We start from the raw sequence: 21,192 nt of genomic DNA, 5'->3' as shown, positions 1-21,192 counted from the left end.
TACAACTGAGACTCACGATGATAGATCAGACGCCTACTTTTCTCGGTATTTTCCGTCTTCCATATGACGGAGTGACCTTCTGTGCCTGAGCTCAACCCTGGCTCTTGGCTCCTATTCGTTGGCTCGGAAAATCCTAATAATGCCAACCCGATTAACACCGAGTTTTAAATACCATAGTCGGGAAGGCCTGGACAGCCCATATACCATTTCACTTCTCTGCTTTGCCTCTGAATCTTCTCGGTGTGGCTAGGGCAGAATCAATGCATCGGGCGAAGGCAGCCATCAGCCGGAGTGTTTCGGAGCTTTTCGGTCAACGCTGTAAGCTTGCGTCAACAACGGCATTCTCTTGAGAACAGCAGGAAGAACACCCCGGTATACATTCAATCATTTTCGTTATATGGCCTGGTAGGATTTCTGGGGCTTACTAGCGTTCGGTAATACTGATTAGACAGACGCAGGGTGTCGCTGAACCCATTCCGAGCAGGATGCCTCCTACCTAGTTTATATACCGATTTTTTAATGAATACTCCACGGAAGAAGCAACTATAGAATATTCAACAGTTTCGACGGTGTGTCTGGTTACTCAGCTGGACCATTTACAAGCAAAATGACCGTCACATCTACGACGCAGACGGCCTTGGTCGGCGGTCCCAAAGGCGACATCATCCTTTCCCACTCGGCTCCGCTCCCACAAGGACCGCTCCAAGACCATGAGCTGGCCGTAGCCGTCAAGGCCATCTCAATCAACCCAGTCGACACGAAAATGACGGGCCCCTACCACACCGAGGGCGCCATACTGGGATGCGACTTTGCCGGGTTGGTAACGGCCGTGGGTCCGACTGCCGCGGAATGGGGCTTCCGGGAGGGAGACCGGGTCGCCGCCACCGTCATCGGGCTGAACTCGTTGCGGCCTAGCGTCGGGGCCTTCGCAGAGAACACGGTGTGCTCGGCGTGGAGTGCCCTCAAGATCCCCGACGACTGGACCTTCGCGCAGGCGGCGGGCGGCATGGGCGGACTCGCGTGGATCACGACGTCGTGGGCCCTGTTCCACGCCATGGGCTTGCCAGCCGGGCCTCAGCTCGAGCCGCTCAACAGCCGCCTCCCGCCGCCTCAGCTGGAGCCCAAGATCAACATTGCCACAGCTCACAGCCCTGGTGACGGCTCGAAGCCGGCGACGACGGTGCTGGTCAGCGGTGGGGCCAGTTATACAGGCACAGCGGCCATCCAGTTGCTCAAGCTGGCCGGATTCACCGTCATCGCGACGTGCTCTGCGCGCAGCTTCGAGTTGGTGCGGTCGTTCGGGGCCGACGCCACCTTCGACTATGCCTCGCCAACAGCCGCCGAAGAGATACGCGCCTACACAGGCAACTTGTTGCGCCTGGTCATCGACTGCGTCACCACCCCCGAGTCGTCGCGCCTCTGCTATGCCGCCCTGAGCCGCCTTGGTGGCCGCTACGTGGCGCTCGACCCCTACAGCGACGCCGTGGCGGCGACACGCGCCGTTGTGCGCCCCAGCTGGGTTTTTGGCCTCGAGCCCCTCGGCGACGAGATAGCCTGGCCAGAGCCGCATACCAGGAAGCCAAACCGCATCGCCCAGGACTTTCTCGAAGTGTGGAACCGCACAATGCAGGGGCTCGTGGATCGTAAGCTTATCCGCTTCCATCCACAGTTGGTGCGCGATGACGGATTGGCTGGTGCATTGGAGGGTTTGGATGATATTCGGAGTGGGAGGGTCTCGGGCAAGAAGCTGCTCTACACCTTGTGAGGAATGAGAGAGTATGTATGGAGGAGAAACGGACAGCTCAGTGGTGGGGTAGAGAGATCGGTAACTACATGTACAGGGTAGCTTGGGAACAGCCGATCTAGTAACGTAGATATCATGAACAATAGCTGCGGTATCCAGCGTCACACAATGCAATTCCACGGGTTTATCTCAACGTAATGCCAAACTCCAAGTTAGTAGCCAAGAAATAACCATCTGGCCTGTGGGGGCTCCATTTGAGGCTCTACGAAACTGCGAATTTCTAATTGAGATGTAAACCATGGGTTCCAAACGAATCTCATTGGTCACCACTACATCGGATAGTTTCCTGCCAGCTGCGTAGTGCGTGGTATTGTGCATCTTTGCGGAAGGCTACTGAGAATTTCTACAACCCAAACAAGCCCGTACAAAGCATTTCCTACCCCCTACCGCTCTTTTCGACGTTGGGAAGTGCAGCAATACATCTTGTAGCGCCGCTAGCAATGAGGCTCGAGTCTATTGCGCAAAGCATGTATCGGACATGGAGCGTGTTGATGGCCCAATTCTGGATTTCGTAATTGTCATATATACCAGCCAATCCCATTGTCTTACCATGTCGCCTGCAAGCCTTACTGACCAATTCCAAAGCAGAGCGGAAAGCAGGCGTCTGGAAGCCGCCTGGTACACCCAACTCGATCGCTAGGTCGTTAGATCCGACAAGGAGCACGTCGACGCCCTCGACTGCCGCGATCTCGTCGACATTCTCAACGGCATCTTTGGTCTCTATCATCAGGATGACTGACGAAGCGGATGTGTTGCTTTCATCAATGACTCGGTCTTGCGGTGTCGTTTTGAGCGAAAATACCGGCAGCTGGCCGGTCATCGATCGGCAACCCGCTGGCGGGTATTTCGAAATGGAAACGGCAGCTTTCGCGTCCTCTAAAGATCGCGATATTAGGCTCCAAAGCCATGGTGCGGGGATCCGGGGATACTTACGAGATGAATGTATATGTGGGAATATCACGCCCATCGCACCGCCGTCGAGGACTCTCTGCACGAAGCCATTGCCACACTGGTGTGGGACTCGGACGAAAGGGGTGATGCCTGTGAGCAGCCCAGCAACGGACAACTGGCTTACATCGTCAATGGACAGCGTCGAGTGCTCCAAATCGATGAAAAGCGAATCAAAACCGGCATTTTTTGCTAGCTGAACGACTTGGGGGTTCGTATTAAACTTGATGCCAAAGGCCTAGGAGAACAGGTTAGAATTGATGGATGAAGAGCTGCTGTGAGAGTTCCTGTGCCTCATTTGACTGGGGGTTCAAGGCATACCTTGCAAAGCTGCCCAGCAGCAACCTTGGTGGCTAAGGTATTGACGCAAGAAGCCATTGTAAGCACCAAGAAGACTACTATTTCCACTTACAGACCCTCAACGCAGTCAATGGAGGAATAAACCAACTCGGAGTCTTTTCAATGGACTCTCTTCTAATACTGCCGCTGCTGACCGCCGTTCTTCCGTGCTGGCGCCGGAGCTTATGTTGGAGACTATAATCGCATTTTATCGGTGATACTCGCAACTTGTCGTTCTCCGAGTCGGAGGGTTATCCGCCGTTTCCCAGGTTTCGGGCCTCAATTTTCCTATATAAGCCGTTTAATTTGTTCCTTTTGTGAAGGATGTTGTGTGCTATTTTATTTTTCCCCTTGAGAGTAGCTGTTACCTGACCGTATCAATTTTCAGCTTTTTGACACTCTCAACCGACACCATTCCTCACACCCTGTCATGATGCTCCACTCCGCCAAGGCCAGCCTCGCCGTGAAGAGGACCAGCTCGCAATGCCACTCTTGTCTTCTAAGCTCGTCGGCCGCCTCAGCCGCGACTTCGTCTCTCAAGACGACACAGAGAGCATATTTAAATGCGAGGGACCAGAGCACATCTGCAGCAACCGAGTCGCCCGCACAGTGAGTTGTAGAGGGTCGAATAGTACACACTTCTGCGTGCTAACGGTGTTCCCCCCAAATCCTAGCCGGCCATTCAATGTAAGCTCCGAAGACCAAGTCCAGCCATCTGCAAACACTCGCCCCAACGAAAAGGACGAATCGTACGTTGACCACCGCCGCAGCCGCCGTCATATATGGCAAGACTAACGGTGCCAGTATAGACTCATCGGGAAGACCGGGGGTGAGAGCTCCAACAATAGCATGCCAAAGAACATTAATGGGGTTTTGGGTGTAAGCGAAAGCGTTAAGGGTCACGTCGCCAACACCTTCAGGCTCCTTTCGCCACATGTTAAGGCCAGATCTATTACAGATCGGCAAGCATGGCAGGCTCGAATTAACGCACAGAAAACGTAGTGGCCCTTTTCGGACTAAGATCAAGGAATAGAGTAAACTTATAGCCGACGGCAAACAAAATACAGCTATCTCGAGCAGTGTCAACAAAAGTCACGACCACCCCACAGTATACACCCAAATACAGCATATTGAAGTTTAAAATTAACACTAAACATAATAAAAGAAGGAAATTTAAATATATATAAATATTAAATATGAAATAATTTATAAAACTTATTTTTTAAATAATTTTTTTTTAATTTATTATACAAAAATACTTTAAAAATTATTTACATTGTAATCAGTGGCTTTATAGTAGAAAATGCAGTCCTGCTGTAAGTAAAAGATTATTACCTTTCATTTTTTAATTTTTAAAAAAGTTTATAAAAATATCAATAAAAAACTATAATAGACATTATATATTATCACTATTAAAAAAATCTATGAAAAAAGCCTATTCAATTTTAATTATAATTGTAGGATATGTAACAGAGTAATAGATTTTCTTAGGCATTATACTTGTCACTTTTACATCCCCACTGTAGCACTCGATGTAGATGGTCACATGCTCTTGTTGGTGGCATCTTAGATGGCGTTATGGCTTGGTAGTAGCAAGTTAAGCTACGATATAGGTTCCTGAGTTCGTCGAATCATGCATCTGCAATAGCATCCCTTTTCCCCGTCCTTTGCGATAAGAAACAGAAGGACTGTATAGACCTGGGTGATGTTGTGAATAGAGGACTACTGCAACTAGCGCTGCGTCTACTATGCTCCGGACTACTTAAATAATTGAAGAAGACAAGAAAGCGATGGACACGATTTGGGCAGGCCAATAATGAAAGCAGGTCAGGATCTCTCCCTTTATAACCGGGACCAAAACGGCTTATAGATTGCATGAGAATAGATAGACAATACTGAGCAATGCTTCCACAATAACTGCGATAGGTAAGGAGTACCCAAGATAGCTTCAACAGCGTCTATTAGTGGAAAATTCGAATCCTGTTTCTTTTCGGCTCTGGTTTTGATGCTGTGATCAGCATCTAGGCAACAACTTCTCGCTCGAAAAACCATGAAAATCCCGATGGAACAGCGGACACGGTCTCTAGGCTGCCAACATGCTCTATGGATACTACAGCAAGGGCCTAGATCGAGCTCCTACACATCCTTCCGTTGCTGCTCCAGCTTGAAATCGGAGCGCTTGATCGGCGGCACGTCCCATAGGAGCACCGATCTCCTATCAGCGGATAACCAACCCAACACGCGCCAGGCTCGCGCCAGGCCCGGAGTGATACAAGCCCTCGGGCGCCTTAGGAGGAGCATACGATGATGAAGAATAGGCTAAAGAGATACAGATTAGCACATATCAGCACATCTAGTCCTCAAGACGCATGCTTATTCATGGATACCTGGAAGGGTCCTACCGGAAGTACTTGAAGCTCCTTCATGACGGCTTGTTCGAGCCATCCGCCCAGTGGGAACGTATTTGTACCTGTATTTGGGCAAAGGGAAGACTCGAAGTACGTGGATGATGCAGATAATAGCGAGAAAGGCGCATGCGGCTTTTGTCAAGCCACATATGTCCCGAATAGACCCTCAACCGAATGCACTAAAGAAAGGCTCATTATCAATCGGCAACTACGAATATTAGTAAGCCGAAGGACATAAGGACTGATCTCACCATTGTAAAAGAGTCTCACCGAAGTAGAGCAAGTCAGAGTCTGAAACTGATGCTAACGCAGAGAATGCGTCAAGCACAAAGACTGCACGCAAACCTTGGAGGACGGCGACGGCACTCGTTCCCAAGGCAGAGAGATCGATTAGAATATATATGAAAGAGGAAACTGGGACGAAAAGAGCTTATTTAACGATAAAAGGAAAGGCATCGAAGATACCTAAAAAGGGTCACGAGTTTGATGCAGCTTGAATCGGGTTACCCCTCAATCCAATACTCTAATTTGTGTTTGAATAGGCTGAGTTATTACAGTAGCTGCCTGCCTATCTGCCTCAGCGTTCGTATTCCTGTGATGCGGGAGAAAAGGGCAAACAACCTCGTTTTTTATAGGTTTGTTGTTCAAGGGCTAATGAAAGTAGAAACGGTCCCGGGTTTACTGATGCTAGCGCAGTGCGTAGGACCAACGTGGAAGCGGGTTGTTGGAATTTACAGCCATAGAGTACCAGGCTCTAAAGGAGTCATGTTCTATTGACGGAGTAGTCTTTTTTTAAGAGTCCAATCACGAAGAGTAAAAACACAGCATCTACACAAAAGAGACATTTCGCAGAAACCCAGAGCGACAGAACGCATGGCCAAAGGAATCATCAAATTTAGTACCATGAGTGTCGGCATAAAATGGACCGTCTCTTTGATTTGTTATTTCGACTCCCTTGTTCAGTCAAATTTACCACTAAATATCTGTGTAGTTAAAACTGGAAAGCACAGAGGATGCCACCAGACTATTTATCTGAAAGCCTTCTGGCTGAGCGATTTCTTTGAGGAAGTTGCTTCACTTGTACCGTGAGAAATACGGCTCTACTTCCAACTAAAGAACGGATGCCGTCCTTTGTCTCTTTATAAGAACTGGTATTTCCTCCCACGCACGCGTACCAAACGGCTGCTGCCGAAATTTGTTGGTATCTACAATGTTAAAACTTGATGGATGGACTCTGCAACATATTCAACGTTTCCGGTTGTCACTTGAGATAACTGTTAGCCGAGATAAAACTAAAGAAAGCAATAGTCTCAATGCGTTGTCACTTACAGCCTGTGAACGAAAGTCGACCAGAAGGAAGAAGGTAGACATGGAACATGTCTTTAAGGGTTGTCACTTGCTCTTGAGATAGTCCTGTCATAGAGAACATGCCAATCTTTTCGTAGCTGTGAGTTAGCCTTGCATAAATCGATAGTTGAAGACCCATGGATGCTTACATCGGTCAAGAGATGCCGCCAGTTACCAGGCGTGTCTCTCTTCGTTAACTCGTCGTGCAGTCGTCTTCGCATGTCCCTCAACCGACCGCTCATGGTATTCAGGTCCTGCTGCCATTGCTCCCTCAGTTCTGGGTTTTGAACGATGGTAGCGACGACCTTGGCCCCGAAGCCAGGCGTGGAAGTGATCTCGGCGCGTGAGATCTGTTTTAATGTTGCCTCCACTTTGGCTGCGGTGTTGTGGTTGCGTGTCACAACATGCAGAGCACCGACTCGCTCTCCATAGAGACCAAAGTTCTTGGAGAACGATTGGGCCACCGCAAACTCAATGGCGCCGTTCGAGCGGGTGGCAAAGTGACGTAACACCCAACCGTCATTGTCGATGTCTCCTGTTGCGAAGCCTTGACTGTCAAATGCAGGACAAGTTAGTTAACGAGCTGACCCTCATGAGATCGCTCGTTCCATTAAATGTGGTGTGACAGACGAACTAAGCTGAATCAAGAATAGGGAACAAGCCCTTTTCCTCGCATACATTTGCGATGGCCTCCCACTGTTCCCTTGAAGGGTCCAAACCGGTTGGGTTGTGCGCGCATGCCTGGAGGACTATAACATCCCCTCTCGATGCTTGCTCCTTCATCGTTGAGATCATGCCTTCAATATCTAGCGTGGATGTTTTGTAGTCATAATAGGGGTATAAACGCTGTTCTATGGCGGGGTTGGTGTGTCTCCAGATCTTTGGGTGATTCTCCCAGGTAGGATTGGACAGCCATACGGTTTTGGGTTGAGCGATGCAAGACAGGAAACGTGCAATCAGGTAGTTGGCACCAGTGCCTGCGATAGTCTGCATTGAGGTAATACTCCGGCTACCCAACGTATCCCCAAAGGTAATCTGCCGTGCAACGGAGACCAGATCAGGGTATCCCATTTGAGGTGAGATATCATGGTTGAGATGCGGGTCCGCCTGGATGATTTCTCTCGCCTGAGGCAGGTCAGTGTCGTGTGGCCTAACCCATCGAACTCACAAGGGGAGGTAAAGAGAAGGATAGTCTGGATTACTAGATAATTGTAAAGGAGTAGAGGAATTCGCACGCAGGAAATCTTTCTAAGCAACCTTGGGCTTGAAGATCTGGACAGTCCTGTGATCAAGGGGGGTTAATTACCTTCTTTACGGAAGGTAGAACCCACGTCTTTGCATTGTCGTCGCGGTAAATACCAGGGCTTAGGTTTACTTTCTTCTTCTCAGTATCGGCTTTAAATGCTTCGATTATTGCAAACGTGTTATCAGGCACAGCAACTGGAATCTTTTCGAGTAATGCCATGATCAAAGGAGAGAGATATGCTGGAAGTCCACAAGAAGATTTAACAAGGTGATAGACGATGTTGTCAAAATATGGGATAAATTGCATCACTCTAAGCCTAGGCGGGCGTAAGATCCTTACTTATGCGGAATACATACAGAGCCGCGCTAGCTCGCAGGGTGTGCCCTGACCTGGACATGACCCTACCTGTACACTATTTTCAACAGTGGGAGCTCGATACCGGGCAAATAATGATAATGGGTGTGCATTGCAAGAATGTGAGTGGGTGAGGATTAACTCGGCATTTCGGCATGGCCGGACTATTTCGGTAGCGGCGCAAATATTATCGCCGTGCATATTCCGACCCTCCGTCATCAACCCTCGCTGAATACCGCCGGCATCACGATGAGAGAATTCATGAATATTTTTTGTTTTTGGAGAATTTGATCCTTGGCCTTCTGAGCGAAGCCGAAGAGACTCTTAATAGTACGGGTTAATCACGCCATCCACGCGAGAAAGAACAATTCTAAACCATTGCTTTTTAGCTTCGTCAACTAGGGCGTTGATTGGTTATTTTATCCGAGATTACGACAGCGATACTCCGTAGTTTAGGCATATATCCGTTTGCGGAAAGCAGATGGACGGACCAGGGGCTGCATGAGAATGCTTATGTCAGGACAAGCGTCAACGTGGTAACCTAGCAGAGGTAGCCCCGGAGGATGAACAGTTACAATTCTAGACAAATCCTAGAGGACGACAGTCCAAGGGACTCTTGAGCCGAAAATTAGTCAGCCTTTAACTTGAACTATGTGTCGGCCCAAGGAAAGGGTCTATCTCTTCAAAGCTTAGTTCGGTGCAGCTAGGACAGGCGAGTCGAGGAGCCCGTGGGGGAAGACTGGAGAAACAGAAAGATTTCCTGTGCATCTTGTCGTGTAACTCCATCTCAAAACAGCCTCTAGTAACCATGATCTTATCTGGCAAGCTGGTTAGGAAGTTGACGACTATAGACTCGTATCAACACAAGGTTGGCACATAGTAGGAGGAACCATCCACCGCCGGGCTTGCGAGTTGCACCGAAGGAAGACCATGAATTTTCTCTGTCAGCCGCTACAACAGGCGTGTTCCATGAATGAACCTCCGATCAAATATTGCCGGAATCGGTACCGTTCGGGTTGCATGCGAACACCTCTTCACCGAAAAGCCCCGAGCCACGACTATAAAGAGGGTTGAGAGCTATTAATTACAGAAGCAGTACTCGTCGTCTCCACAAGATCAGATCAATTTCTCTCTGCTGTCCAAGAAGAAGAAGGCAAAAACAAAGACGACACAAACATCAAAGAAAATGGGTTCAAACATAGATGATGCTCGTGCCCGCGTTCAACAGGCGTACCACGACATCGGCAACCCCGTCTTCTCTGCCGCTGAGTTCACGCTCATCAAGGTCTTCATTGACTACAAAGGCTTTGATGCCATCCCGGATGAGGGTGACATCTCCGTGGCCGAGTTGGCCGCCAAAATCGGTGGCACGCATGAAGTGATCGACCGTATGACCACCTTCTTTATCTCCGGCAAGGTCCTTGCATCTACAGGCCCTGGCCGTGTCGCTCACACGGAAAGGTCTCGTCTTTACAAGTACGACGAGCCTACCGCCTGGCTCTACATTCACATGTTCAATAATGTGTTCCGCTCCTTCGCCCAGATGCCAAACTTCTTCGCGAAGCATGGTTTGGCTTCGCCTCAGAGCGCCAGCGTCACACCTCTTGGCCTTAGCCACGGTTTCGAAAACAGGCCCGCTTACGAGATCCTCGTTGAAAACAAAGTCGTGCACAAGGGATTCAATGAAGCGCTGAAGGCTCTCGGAGTCATGTACTCACTGAAGGGCATCTACGATTTCGGCTGGATGCGGGAGCCTCTCGGTTCTGGGTCGCGAGCGGCTATCGTGGATATCGGTGGGAGCCACGGTCTCGCCCTGCGCGATGCAATCCGCAACAATAAATTTCTCCCGGCCGAGAGATGCATTCTCTACGATCTCCCAGAAGTTATTGAGAACACCAAGAAAAACGTCGCGAAGGAACAGGACGAGGACCTGCAGAATATCCAGATGATAAGCGGAAGCATGTTCGAGCCGTATCCCGAAAACGTCCAGGGTGCCCTTATCTACCAGTTCCGCCGGATCCTCAACGATTTCCCCGATGAGGACGTCCTGCGGGCCTTCCATAATGTGCGAAAGGCAGTGGCTCCCGACTCACGCATTCTGATTATTGAGGAGATGCTGAACCCAAAGCGTATCCCCATGAATGTCGGGTTGGACATCTGTCTTATGTGCGCTGCCGGGAAGAGGCGAAACGCCGCCATGTACAGCGAATTAGCTGCGCAAGCTGGTTTCAAGCTCAATGCGGAATTCCAGCAAATTGCGTCTGAATTTGATGACTTTGGTGTACTTGAGTTCGTGTTGGCCTGAGAAACTATATGAGTGTACATATGTTGCGTGGTCTTGTATCTAACCCCAAGCTCTTGTATCCGTATATGGAGTATAAAGAGCAGCAGATGAAACAGAAGAGCTGGATTGGACCTGCCAAGGTTAGCATTGAGTTAGCTAGAGTTCTTGACCCTCTTAAGGATAGTTAGGCGAGATGTCCTAAACATAGCTCCATTTAATGCAGTTCGGGCCCTGATGTTACAATGTCCAAGATGAAACATGGAATCTTTTTTAAAAGTTTGGGGGTAGGCAAGCTAGTACACGATAATATCAAATCGTTTGATCTCATGATGGAATTGTAATTGTGCACATTAGTGAGATACTATCGAATAGGCCGCTGCTCCTCCATAAAGACAAAAGGGAGGAAATTGCATCATCACAACAAGCAGAGGGGTTTTCAAGGCCCAGCGTTGAATAAAGTCTACCTTTGTTCAATTGTTTCTCTCTATCTTACGAATATCTAACATGTAACGAAGAGTCCTATTTCTATAACCATGTTCCCATGACTCCACCCACAATCAATTTCCTAGTTAGGCAGAACAGTTCGATCAATGGAGGCTATCCTCTCTGCACATTCCATCGCGCCGACCGAGATGAGGTTCGAGTCCACATGAGCCAGTATCAGACGAACCCCTAGAGTGTTAATGACCCAGTCCTGGAAGTCGAGGTCCTTATAGTTACCAGCCAGTCCGAAGACCTTGTTGTGGCGCTTGCATGCCACGCTGACAGCGTTGAGCGCAGCCCTAAACTTAGGTGCATCAACTTGGCCGGGTATACCCATATCACTCGACAGGTCGATACAGCCGACTATGAGAATATCGACGCCGTCAACCGCCGCAATGGCGTCGACGTTTGTAATGCTCTCTTCGGCCTCGATCATGACGCCCACAGCCGACGCCCTTGAGTTGACCTCGTCGGCCATAATCTGCATGGGCATGGTGCGGAGGCCCACGGCAGCCTGCTGGAGCCACAGCGACCGCTTCCCGTACGGGGGGAACTTGCACATCTTGACGGCTGCCTTGGCCTCCGCAGCCGAGACTATGTGCGGGAAGACGACCGCCATAGCCCCAGAGTCCAGGACCTGCTGAACGTAACCCATGCCGCACTGGTACGGCACGCGAACAATGGGCGTCATGCCGGCCATCATGGCCGCGCTCGCGAGCATGCTGGCCTCAGCAATGGAGTAGGTCGAGTGCTCCATCTCGACCCACACAACATCGAAGCCGGCGTTCCTAGCAAACTGGACGACGAGGGGATTCGTCACCAGCCTGAGGACCAGAGCCTGTGGTGACATTTAGCCACTTCTCTCTCTATCACCGGATCCAGGCCAATCACCGAGATGACGTTGGGATGGTCTCCAACCTGCCTACCTTACATAACTGTCCGGCGCTAGCCTTGGTGTACAGAACATTCTCGCAGATAACCATTTTCGACGGTTTGGTGGTCCTGTTATAACTTGGGTGTTTGAATTGTATGCGTTGCCTGTTTGACGATGAAACTTTTTATTCGTCTGTTGAATGAATATGGCAATGATGTAATTGGCCCGAAACGGGAAATAGTGTAGAAGAAAAGATGAAATTTTGGTCTGGAGATTGGATATTTACATGGAAAATGAGAGGCAGTAATCTTTCGATCGCGATCTACCTGTGGTGTGGCCGCCCTGACATGCCGGAGGCTGTATGCCGCTTTGCATGGCACTATGCTGCAGTTACGTTACGCTTACCAGTCAACTTTGAGTTGCATTACAGGGGCTTTGACCGGAGAAGTTCGGAGGAGGAGGATTTCGGCTGACGCTCCGATACGGATACGTGGCTGTTGACAACAACCCATTTACGGATTATAGACTGGAAATTCGGAAGTATGGCATCATCAGTTGCTTTCAGGGGCAGCGTTGAGTCGATCCTTTCATTGCCTGGCCAGTGGTCCTTGTCACGTCGGCACTAACTTGTGTTCAAATCTATCAGGATGGAGGAACGGGGGGAGAGTACCCGTGAAACACCACGAAAAGCGGCACACACAGCCAAATGACCCCTTTTCTGTGCAGAAAAACCTAGAAAAATCAACAACACGTTAACAGCATCCGATGCATGACCCCGAGGCCGCCAAAACCATCTGCCACGCATAGAAAACGACTGAAAATAACAGAATCGATGTCGAACGACTGATCTTAACCGCGTATTGCATTTTTATTCGATTTTAAAGCCCGCTGCAGCGTTATTCTAGAAATCCGAAAAACTTCGGAAAATCGCGAAAATCACGCCGAGGCCCTGATGCAATTCACCTGAATACTTTTCAGCCGGCTGATTTAAATTGCATTAAGGGACGGCTTGAAAAGTATCCCTCGTAGCTTGAAGAATATTCAAAAAGTGAGATCTATTGCTATTTGCAGTTAGGCAGGCCGCACTTACCTATTACAGCTAAGCTGCGCAATGTACTTTATCAGAGCTTTAATTTGTGAGTGTATGTATGCATTTTATAGTAAATAGTACTATAAAATTATAATATACAGCTGTAAATTACAATGCAGCACTGTAAAATTTATCTTCCATGCAATGCAGTGCTGCAAAATTGCAATATAGCGCTATTTATAAGTGTAATAAATTGGAAGCTACAAAACTGCTTTTCACTACTAGCCCCACCTTTTGGAGATACTACGCAAGCCAGGCTAGTGTAATAAGCTGGATATAAGTTACCCTTGCAACCTTTACATATATATTATACAGCGTACCGTTTTTGATATAAAAAAATCTACCAAGCAATATACAGGTTATCTTTTTATACTAAAATATAGTATATAAACTAACACTTATATTATATTTTTTGCTAATTAGTAGTTAAGATTAGCAGTTAGCAGTTAGCAGTTAGCGGTTAAGGTTAGTGGTTAAAGTTAGTGGTAATAGGTAAACTGTGTAGAGGATTATGCAGGCTGTATAATATACATGTAAAAGTTACAGGGGTGACCTACATATCCAGCTTATGTGTACACTCGTGCGAGCCACAAGGGATACTTTTCAAGCGAGTATACATATAACCTGTCTTACCTTACCCCCTGTAACCTGTCCGAGGATCATGTTAGCACTATTTATTAGACGCATACAAATTATTAAAGTCACATATGCGCGTATAGGTTTTTAAATATTTATATCTATAAAAATAATTCTTAAATAATTTAACATAATAGTATTTTTTTAAGTGAGGTGTATATATAGTATATATAATACTAACCTTTAGACAGGTTATCTCTTTTAGCATAAGAAAGCTTATGTATTACTACAGGACAGGCTACAGGGGGTGAGACAGGACAGCTTGTTTATATAGGTAGTCTTTTCAAGCCGTCCCTTGCATAAAACGCCCGGGTTGCCTAATCAGGCTAGCTAATTTCATAAGTATTTTTTTCAGTCAGATTTACTATCTCTTTGAAGGTAAGGCAACTTTTATATATCCTGCTGGCATTAGCCCAATTAAAAGGTAAGAAAAACAAGGGTACATCAGCCATAGACTAAAAAGCATACAAGAATAAGTACTGTAAATTTCTACTTATACTTAGCAATACCTTGCATTTAGCAGTTCCCTGCTAAAATTAATAGAATTAGGCGCTAGGTTTGTTGTAACTTAAGTTGCTCTAAGTACCATGCTGCTAACAAAGAAAGTATAAAAAAGCTGCCTTACCACTTTCAAAGTGATAGGTAATCCTGTTAGCTCTGTATTGCGCTAGTAAGGGCCGTGTAAATGCCTGTAATTAGTATACTTATTAGCTAGCCCTATAGAAATCTGCTGAACTTGGGCTGCAACGACTAAAAATATTACAAGAATGCTTTTATAGTTCTTTTCAGCCGCAACTTTAAATCTTCTATTTAAAAAAAAAAAAAAAAAAAAAAAAATTATAGGAGCTTGGGCACAATACTAAGTAATTACTTCTTATGTTTTTGTAAGCTACTAGCTAAAAATGACCTTGTTTTGGCTGCTTTTTAAAGGTATATCTGAAACTATAGGGTAGGTAAAAATAAAATGCAGCTTATATAAGGCTAAAAAGGTACAAGCAGCCTCCCCATTTTTGGCGACGTATTAAAAGTCACTTTTTTCAGCCGGCTGAAAAGTATTCAGGTGAATTGCATCAGGGCTTAAGTTTAGCCAAAATCAATAACACAGAATCAGCTCTACAACCACCACAGCCCCTGTAACACAACAAACAGCACATAGTAAAGCTGTTCGCTATAGCTTTCTGATTATATTGCTTTTCTTCTTTTCTTTCTAGCTAGATATTTAAATTTCCCTGTTTGTATATAATAGCCGTAAAATAACTAGTAGAAAAGTATGCTGCTTTTTGTAATGTTTCACAGGTTGTGCCCAACTGTAAAGCGTCGCCTCATAGTTAGTCACTAAAAATGGAACCAACAAGTAACAGATAGACACAGAATAATATGACTCCTACGTGCTGGTGAACATCCTTGCGACTGCGCTAATGGAGCCATATAAAATAGACAGTTGTAGGGCTGGTTGGAACGTTATACAGCGTATATTGGAGTCGCCTTGTTTTTTCTTCTCGTCCATAGGCTATGTTCCCTCCGACTGTGTAATAGAATGTAAGCACAAAGGTGAGTATGGCCCAGCGACAGATAATGTGCCGCCTTCCAATACCCACCAGGATCCTACCATTCATGGCTTAAAGGCTCCTCTGTCCATCCAGCCGCCCGACTCTGGGGTGTTCAAGTTCATTGACAGTAGATCCGCTGTAGAGATGCTCGTCACTGAAGAGGAACTGGGCAGGCTCGGCCCCATAAATTCACCACCGAATGCTGTCGTTGCTGGGAAATTGGCGATACACTCTGGAAAAAGTCAGTCCCTGACGCAGAACGTGTTGGTATTTGGGGCTGATAGGGAGGCAAATATTAGGGCAGAAGGTTGGCAGAGACCAAGGGAAGGAAGGGAACGGGACGGGCATTGGGCAACACCGCCAGTGATCATCTAGTAGTTCGACAGCTTACCTTCGTATGCGTCCCAGGTGAACTGGTCAAGCGACATATCTGTGTCCTGAGGCGTGGCAGTGGCAGAGCCAGTGAGAGATGTGCCGCTTTGGTGCTCCTGCAGCCCCAACATGATGCTCAGGTGGTCAATCGCCCGCCGGGCTTCCCGAGATACGGTGGCCGAGTGCAGCCAGAGGGGATACGCGTTGCGCAGCAGATTGTGAATCTTAGCGCCCGTGCCCTGGTCTAGAGAAACGTCCGGTTGGGACTTGGCCAGCTGTATATAGTAGCAGAGGATGCTTACGCCCAGCAAGAAGACGGCCCGCGGCCGCGAGGACAGGAGCATCCACCGCGCCCACCTCGCGGGATACAGCAGCCCGTCTACTTGTGTTTCCTCCATCACTATCTGCTGGAACTCCAGGATCTTGATGGCCGCCTGGACACAAGCGCTACGTGAGTATTGGTAGCGCGGCTGGGTATAGGGCGGCGCGAGGTACTTGCGGTGAAGCCAAATTGTCAGCCTCTGTATGGCGAGCTGGAGCAACAGGCGGTGCATGACGATCTGGGGTGCCACCATGAAGGATTGGCTGAGAGGCTGCCATCGGAAGATTGGTGGCAGTGAGGCCTCGGCCTCTTGCAGCTTCCGATCCAGCTCCATTATCTCCGTGTACGGGTGCTCCTGGGTGTCGTTGACGACGTCGTTGACTAGCCCCGTCATCTTGTCTATCCTGCCCTTGGCCAAGCTGTAGAGCACGGGCGTGACCTCAGTCTCGGGACGCGATTGGGGCAGCTCGACGGTAGTGTCATCGAAATCTGTGTCCAGCAGGTTCCGCGGCTCAGCTGTGTCGTACTGCTGCGACTTGAGTACGCATGGCAGCGCCATCTGGCTGGAAAGACGAAGATCCATCTGCACGATGATGGCCCACACCCGTCGCCGCATCTCACCGGCAAATGGGGAAATGCTGGGGAACTTCTGGGGATCTCGGTGGTAGCCCTGGCTTAGGGCGAGCTGCACGATGATACCTTGTACAAGCCAGAGCCCGATCTCAGTATCCTGGGACATGAACGACTCACAGATGAGATAATTGATCATGGTTTCTAGCACGTATTCCCCGCCTCTGGTGTACTGGCTTAGGACCAGGCTGTGAAGAGTCTGTTCCCGAAACACGCGCACGCGTTCTGGAGTTTCCGGGTCTGCCGGGTCCTCGATCGACTGTTGGTATAATGTGGCGACGCACATTACGCTAAATAAGAGTCCAATCCAGATACACGGCATGACAGCTGGCTCCTGCCAGAACTTCTCGTACTATTAAGGTAGTCCAAACTGTCAGCCAACGAGGAGAATTTGGAGAACAAGCAGAAGCAGGGGGTAAAGAGAGGAGGGGAAGGGATGGCACTGGGAAGGAGTTGTACATAGACAGTAGGCATTACACTCCAGCACGCAGCAAGCACCGTACCTCTTGGAGAAAATGTCCACTGTGAAGTATTCCTGGTACAACCCCTTGTGCGTTGAAGTACCGTGCGACCATGCGGTCCACAACGGGCCGGGCCGGGATTGAAGCAAGAAGATGGGCTTTTGTGGCTTGGACGGGCTCGTATAGCAGTCGAGGGCCAGGGCTTTGGAGTAGTACATGATCGCTGGTGGCCAGCATCCGGGCCTCCTCCTCCTCCTCGTAGTGGTCTCTAAGCTCTGAGATACTCTCGAGGACGGCGGCCCAGTGAACGCTCCCGACGTAGCTGGCACCGATACCATGCGAGTGCAGACGCATGCTGCCAGGCTCCGAGGGTGCGGGGGAGTCGGCACGGTCCCTGCTCCGCGATATGGACGCATGCCTCTGGGCTGGCACGAGCGTGTCCTCGTCGACCGATGCTAGTGGGGCCGTAGGGACACTCTGCGGCGACGCGGTTGGCGAGGCCTGGAATGAATGGTCCGAAAAGTCTCGGACGAGGCCATCGGGATGCGCGGCCGGCGTCTGCTGTTGCTGCCCGACCAGGGAGCGCACGAGCTCCTCGAGCTGCTGGATATGATCACCGACGCTGACTTTGCTCTTGCTCTTCCGTGACCCGCCTAACTCATAGGTGCAGGACAAGCCGATTCCCCTGTTTGTGCAGGTCTTGCATGGTAGCTGACGGTCACACCGCACCCTGGGGGCTGTCCGTCAGTCTCATAGCCGTTGAGATCGCGACGGGCGAATGATTTTACTTGCGACTCCTGCAAAAGGTACATGAAAGAAGCGGCTTCTCCCGCCGGCGATCTCGCAGTTGCGGCAGCGAGTCTCCGGCGGCAGTGCCGGGCTGCTGATAGGGCAGGCTCGGCGTTTCTCTGTAGGCGGGTGGCTCCAGATGATCCATGGACGGCAAGCTTCTTCTGCTGAGAGGGGTATAGCTTTGCTTGGGCACGGGAGGTTGTATCCCGGACGGCTTCTATCTGATATGAAGAAGAAGAGCCCTCGGCAGGTGCGGGCGGAAGTTGGCAGATGGGGCAGTCGACGGAGCAGTCAACGGAGCAATCGACGGAGCAATCGACGGAGCAAGTCGGCGGGGACGGTGCGAACGTAAGCCGCCCCACCCCATGCACGTGACTGTGGCCGAGCAACGGACGGTCAAGTGGGGCAGATATAGGAGGCCGTATCGGCCTAAGATCGGGGCTAATGGTACTTGGGGAGCGTCAATAGGGCCGCTGTACTCATCGGCTGGAAATTGCAGGCTTCATAGGGATGATACTTGCGGCGGGAAGTGTCCGTTCTTGTATCCATTTCTTCTCCTGGCGACGGAGCAAATCCGGGGCAAAACAGGGTGTCCCCAGCATGGCCAACTACTACCCTTGGTCTTAAGACCACCACGCAGGCTTCATTTCTTCTATCCTGTCATTGTAGCTTTCATTTTTCTAATGAGACAAGTGTCGAGCGAGAGAGGAAAAAAGACAATAACTTGGGAACTAACGCAGCTTATTTCTTTGCCCACCAGCCTCAACAACCGAACCACACACAACTGTGGGTGACTGACGAGAGATGGCGGAAAGTCTAGCCGAGAGCAATCACACCGCCTACGATCACGAAACAAGCACCATGACCAGCTTCGATGCTGCAGTTCAGGGTGATTTCGACCGTGAAAAGGATTCGACTGTCGACAAGCAAGGAGACTCAGCCGCGGGTGAAACGAACTCTGACGATAACGAGGCTGCAAATGTGAGCGAGGATGCCGAGAAGGGTGCCCCGGCAGGTAGCGAGGCAGCCCCTACGCCAGACCCGAACATCGTCGACTGGGACGGCCCCGACGACCCTGCAAACCCGCGCAACTGGTCCAAGGCGTACAAGTTGGCCAACGTAGTGGTTGTCAGCTTGTCCGTGCTATACACCAATCTCGCAACCACCATGTTCGCCCCCGGCGCCACCATTATGCAGCGTGAATTCGGCTACACGAGCAGTACGGTTGAGGTCCTGACCATCACCATGGCGTCGCTCGGCTTCGCCATCGGCCAGTTGTTTGTACCCCCGATGTCCGAGGTCTTTGGCCGCATGCCCATCTACCGCGCGAGCTCCATCTTCTACCTCGGATTCACCGCTGGCTGTTCGCGTAGCACCAATGTCGCCGAGTTTCTAGTCTTCCGCTTGTTGACCGGCTTGGCTGCTGCCTCATATATGTCGACAGGCGGCGGCACCGTCGCCGACCTCTTGCCAAAAGAGGAGAGAGGCGTTGCCATGGCTATTTTCACAGCCGGGCCGCTCTTTGGCCCTGTATGTTTCCCTTTGAGTATCTTGAAGGATTCGGCGAGCTAATGTTGAGGCTAGGTCCTCGGTCCTATCGTAGGAGGATTTGTTGTTGAGAATCTGGGATGGAGATGGTGCTTCTATCTCATATTGATGCTTGTGAGCATGGTCCCGTTTACTCCCTCTTCGTCTCGCCCGGCTTAAGCTAACAACGGATGATGTTCCCACTAGGCCGGCGTAGTCACCATCATCACCTTTGTGTTCATGCACGAGACGAGCTCCGTCAATATACTCAAATCCAAGGCCGCTCGACTTCGTAAAGAGACGGGCAATCCGAACCTGCGCGCCGCCGGCGATAAGCAGACCCCAGTCAAGCAGCTCGTGCTACACGCCATGGCCCGCCCCATGAAATTCCTCTTCACATCGCCCATCGTCGCTCTCATCGCACTCTATATCGCCTTCAATTTCGGCGTAACCATGCTCCTCTTCGCCACCTTTCCGACCGTTTACGAGAACACCTACCACTGGAGTGTTAGTCTTTCCGGCCTGGCGTACGTCGGCGTCGGCATCGGCTGCGCCATAGGTGTCGTCACCTTTGCCAAGCTCAGCGATCGCCTGCTGAATGCTGAGGGAGGGAGCTACCGCCCAGAACGGCGCCTGATCATGATGATGTTTGTCTCTCCAATGTTCCCAATCGGCCTGTTCATCTACGGCTGGACCACGGAGTACAAGGTGCACTGGGTCGTGCCCATCATCGGCACCGCCATCTGCGGACCCGGGGCCGTTATCATCAATTCGTCGTCGCAGACGTACATCATCGACATCTTCGGGCCTCAAGCGGCGGCATCCGCGCTTGCCGCCGTTACACTACTTCGCAACCTGACGGGAGCTTTCCTGCCTCTTGCCGCCCCGACACTTTACGCTAACCTGGGTCTGGGCTGGGGAAATAGTGTGTTGGCCTTTATCACGATTGGGTTTATACCTGTGCCGATTTACTTTTACTTGCGCGGCGAATCCCTTCGGAAAAGGTTCCCCGTTGAAATCTGAAGAGAAGGGATTGTGCCACCCAACCTTGATTGGCAATCTTATATCATCCGCCGCCCGCTGAGAAGTGCATCATCCTGGTTTATTAATCGCTTGTTTTAAAGAGGGTTCTCTTTCCTGTTTCTTTGAGAGCAATGTATTCACATACTCTCTGCTGTCTCTCTCTTCTTATTAGATTGTACTATAGTAGAACCAACCTCGAGCTTGTGGCTGTGTTAGTCCATTTTGTAACTCTTATATGATAAAATTATAATCTTATTATATATTTTTATGAAAAAATATTTTTGATATTAGTGGATAAGCGCTGTAATTTATCGGATAGGCGCTGTAATTTAATAAATGAGAGCTGTAACTTGATATTTCTAAGTTATAGTACTTTTATTTTACAAGCCCTGCTTTTTTAAATACTTTCCCAAAGATTATAAATACTATTTAAGAGACCTATTTTTTATTAAGCTATACCTTTCGTAACTGTTTTAATACTATTATTTTTTATTAAGTTATACTATAATTTAATATATAATAATAGGATAAAAATATATTTTAATAGAAGTTTTACTTATTAGTTTTACTTTTAATAATCAATTTTAAGCTTTTACTTTAATTATATTTTACTTTATATTTGTGGCTGCGCGTGGCACAGAGCCTACCTAGGCTCTGTACCACGCGCAGCCACTTTATATAGTCACACTTATAATAACTACT

At 49.1% G+C, this 21,192-nt stretch overlaps 8 protein-coding genes across 8 annotated transcripts; 4 read left to right on the top strand and 4 right to left on the bottom strand.

Annotated features, from left to right (window-relative positions):
* The first annotated feature begins 61 nt into the window (after positions 1-61).
* GGI43DRAFT_338113 (chaperonin 10-like protein) lies at positions 62-1,973 on the top strand. Its single transcript, XM_083202087.1, has 2 exons — positions 62-372; positions 459-1,973. Exon 2 carries the CDS (start codon positions 608-610, stop codon positions 1,763-1,765), a length of 1,158 nt encoding a protein of 385 aa, XP_083062384.1. The 5' UTR covers positions 62-372; positions 459-607; the 3' UTR covers positions 1,766-1,973.
* Positions 1,973-3,352, bottom strand: GGI43DRAFT_338096 (HpcH/HpaI aldolase family protein). The gene is made up of 3 exons (XM_083202086.1): positions 3,074-3,352; positions 2,738-2,990; positions 1,973-2,680 (listed from the first exon to the last, which is right to left on the bottom strand). Exons 1-3 carry the CDS (start codon positions 3,128-3,130, stop codon positions 2,181-2,183), a joined length of 810 nt encoding a protein of 269 aa, XP_083062383.1. The 5' UTR covers positions 3,131-3,352; the 3' UTR covers positions 1,973-2,180.
* A 222-nt stretch (positions 3,353-3,574) lies between these two features.
* Positions 3,575-4,093, top strand: GGI43DRAFT_422114 (uncharacterized protein; the record flags this gene model as incomplete). The annotated part of the gene is made up of 2 exons (XM_083208056.1): positions 3,575-3,840; positions 3,901-4,093. 2 exons carry the CDS (start codon positions 3,575-3,577, stop codon positions 4,091-4,093), a joined length of 459 nt encoding a protein of 152 aa, XP_083062382.1.
* A 2,611-nt stretch (positions 4,094-6,704) lies between these two features.
* Positions 6,705-8,311, bottom strand: GGI43DRAFT_422113 (aspartate aminotransferase-like protein; the record flags this gene model as incomplete). Its single annotated transcript, XM_083208055.1, has 5 exons — positions 6,705-6,763; positions 6,829-6,934; positions 6,996-7,398; positions 7,481-7,971; positions 8,153-8,311. The coding sequence occupies 5 exons, from the start codon at positions 8,309-8,311 to the stop codon at positions 6,705-6,707; spliced, it is 1,218 nt and encodes a 405-aa protein (XP_083062381.1).
* A 1,133-nt stretch (positions 8,312-9,444) lies between these two features.
* On the top strand, positions 9,445-10,848 carry GGI43DRAFT_337931 (putative O-methyltransferase). The gene has a single exon (XM_083202085.1). It carries the CDS (start codon positions 9,633-9,635, stop codon positions 10,749-10,751), a length of 1,119 nt encoding a protein of 372 aa, XP_083062380.1. The 5' UTR covers positions 9,445-9,632; the 3' UTR covers positions 10,752-10,848.
* A 447-nt stretch (positions 10,849-11,295) lies between these two features.
* Positions 11,296-12,196, bottom strand: GGI43DRAFT_422111 (HpcH/HpaI aldolase family protein; the record flags this gene model as incomplete). The annotated part of the gene is made up of 2 exons (XM_083208054.1): positions 11,296-12,051; positions 12,140-12,196. The coding sequence occupies 2 exons, from the start codon at positions 12,194-12,196 to the stop codon at positions 11,296-11,298; spliced, it is 813 nt and encodes a 270-aa protein (XP_083062379.1).
* Positions 12,197-14,691: 2,495 nt separating this feature from the next.
* Positions 14,692-18,236, bottom strand: GGI43DRAFT_401764 (uncharacterized protein). The gene is made up of 4 exons (XM_083205625.1): positions 17,937-18,236; positions 17,191-17,878; positions 15,755-17,039; positions 14,692-15,595 (listed from the first exon to the last, which is right to left on the bottom strand). The coding sequence occupies exons 1-4, from the start codon at positions 18,083-18,085 to the stop codon at positions 15,426-15,428; spliced, it is 2,292 nt and encodes a 763-aa protein (XP_083062378.1). The 5' UTR covers positions 18,086-18,236; the 3' UTR covers positions 14,692-15,425.
* A 25-nt stretch (positions 18,237-18,261) lies between these two features.
* GGI43DRAFT_337865 (major facilitator superfamily domain-containing protein) lies at positions 18,262-20,781 on the top strand. Its single transcript, XM_083202084.1, has 3 exons — positions 18,262-19,470; positions 19,525-19,602; positions 19,675-20,781. Exons 1-3 carry the CDS (start codon positions 18,745-18,747, stop codon positions 20,488-20,490), a joined length of 1,620 nt encoding a protein of 539 aa, XP_083062377.1. The 5' UTR covers positions 18,262-18,744; the 3' UTR covers positions 20,491-20,781.
* Positions 20,782-21,192: the final 411 nt, after the last annotated feature.

This window comes from Trichoderma evansii (assembly GCF_050947405.1).
Source record: "Trichoderma evansii strain SZMC 28006 chromosome Unknown GGI43scaffold_6, whole genome shotgun sequence".
Classification (NCBI taxonomy): domain Eukaryota; kingdom Fungi; phylum Ascomycota; class Sordariomycetes; order Hypocreales; family Hypocreaceae; genus Trichoderma; species Trichoderma evansii.
The sequence above is the reverse complement of the archived record's forward strand: the minus strand, read 5'-3'. Positions and strand labels throughout refer to the sequence as shown.

Coding starts and splice junctions, on each gene's coding strand:
- GGI43DRAFT_338113 (XM_083202087.1), top strand. CDS start 608: ATGACCGTCACATCTACGACGCAGACGGCCTTGGTCGGCGGTCCCAAA.
- GGI43DRAFT_338096 (XM_083202086.1), bottom strand. CDS start 3,130: ATGGCTTCTTGCGTCAATACCTTAGCCACCAAGGTTGCTGCTGGGCAG. Junction 2,991..3,073: donor CTGCTGGGCAGCTTTGCAAG/GTATGCCTTGAA, acceptor CTGTTCTCCTAG/GCCTTTGGCATCAAGTTTAA. Junction 2,681..2,737: donor CCCACATATACATTCATCTC/GTAAGTATCCCC, acceptor CGCGATCTTTAG/AGGACGCGAAAGCTGCCGTT.
- GGI43DRAFT_337931 (XM_083202085.1), top strand. CDS start 9,633: ATGGGTTCAAACATAGATGATGCTCGTGCCCGCGTTCAACAGGCGTAC.
- GGI43DRAFT_401764 (XM_083205625.1), bottom strand. CDS start 18,085: ATGGATCATCTGGAGCCACCCGCCTACAGAGAAACGCCGAGCCTGCCC. Junction 17,040..17,190: donor GTGGACATTTTCTCCAAGAG/GTACGGTGCTTG, acceptor CTACCTTAATAG/TACGAGAAGTTCTGGCAGGA. Junction 15,596..15,754: donor CACCTGGGACGCATACGAAG/GTAAGCTGTCGA, acceptor GACTTTTTCCAG/AGTGTATCGCCAATTTCCCA.
- GGI43DRAFT_337865 (XM_083202084.1), top strand. CDS start 18,745: ATGGCGGAAAGTCTAGCCGAGAGCAATCACACCGCCTACGATCACGAA. Junction 19,471..19,524: donor CCGGGCCGCTCTTTGGCCCT/GTATGTTTCCCT, acceptor TGTTGAGGCTAG/GTCCTCGGTCCTATCGTAGG. Junction 19,603..19,674: donor TCTATCTCATATTGATGCTT/GTGAGCATGGTC, acceptor TGTTCCCACTAG/GCCGGCGTAGTCACCATCAT.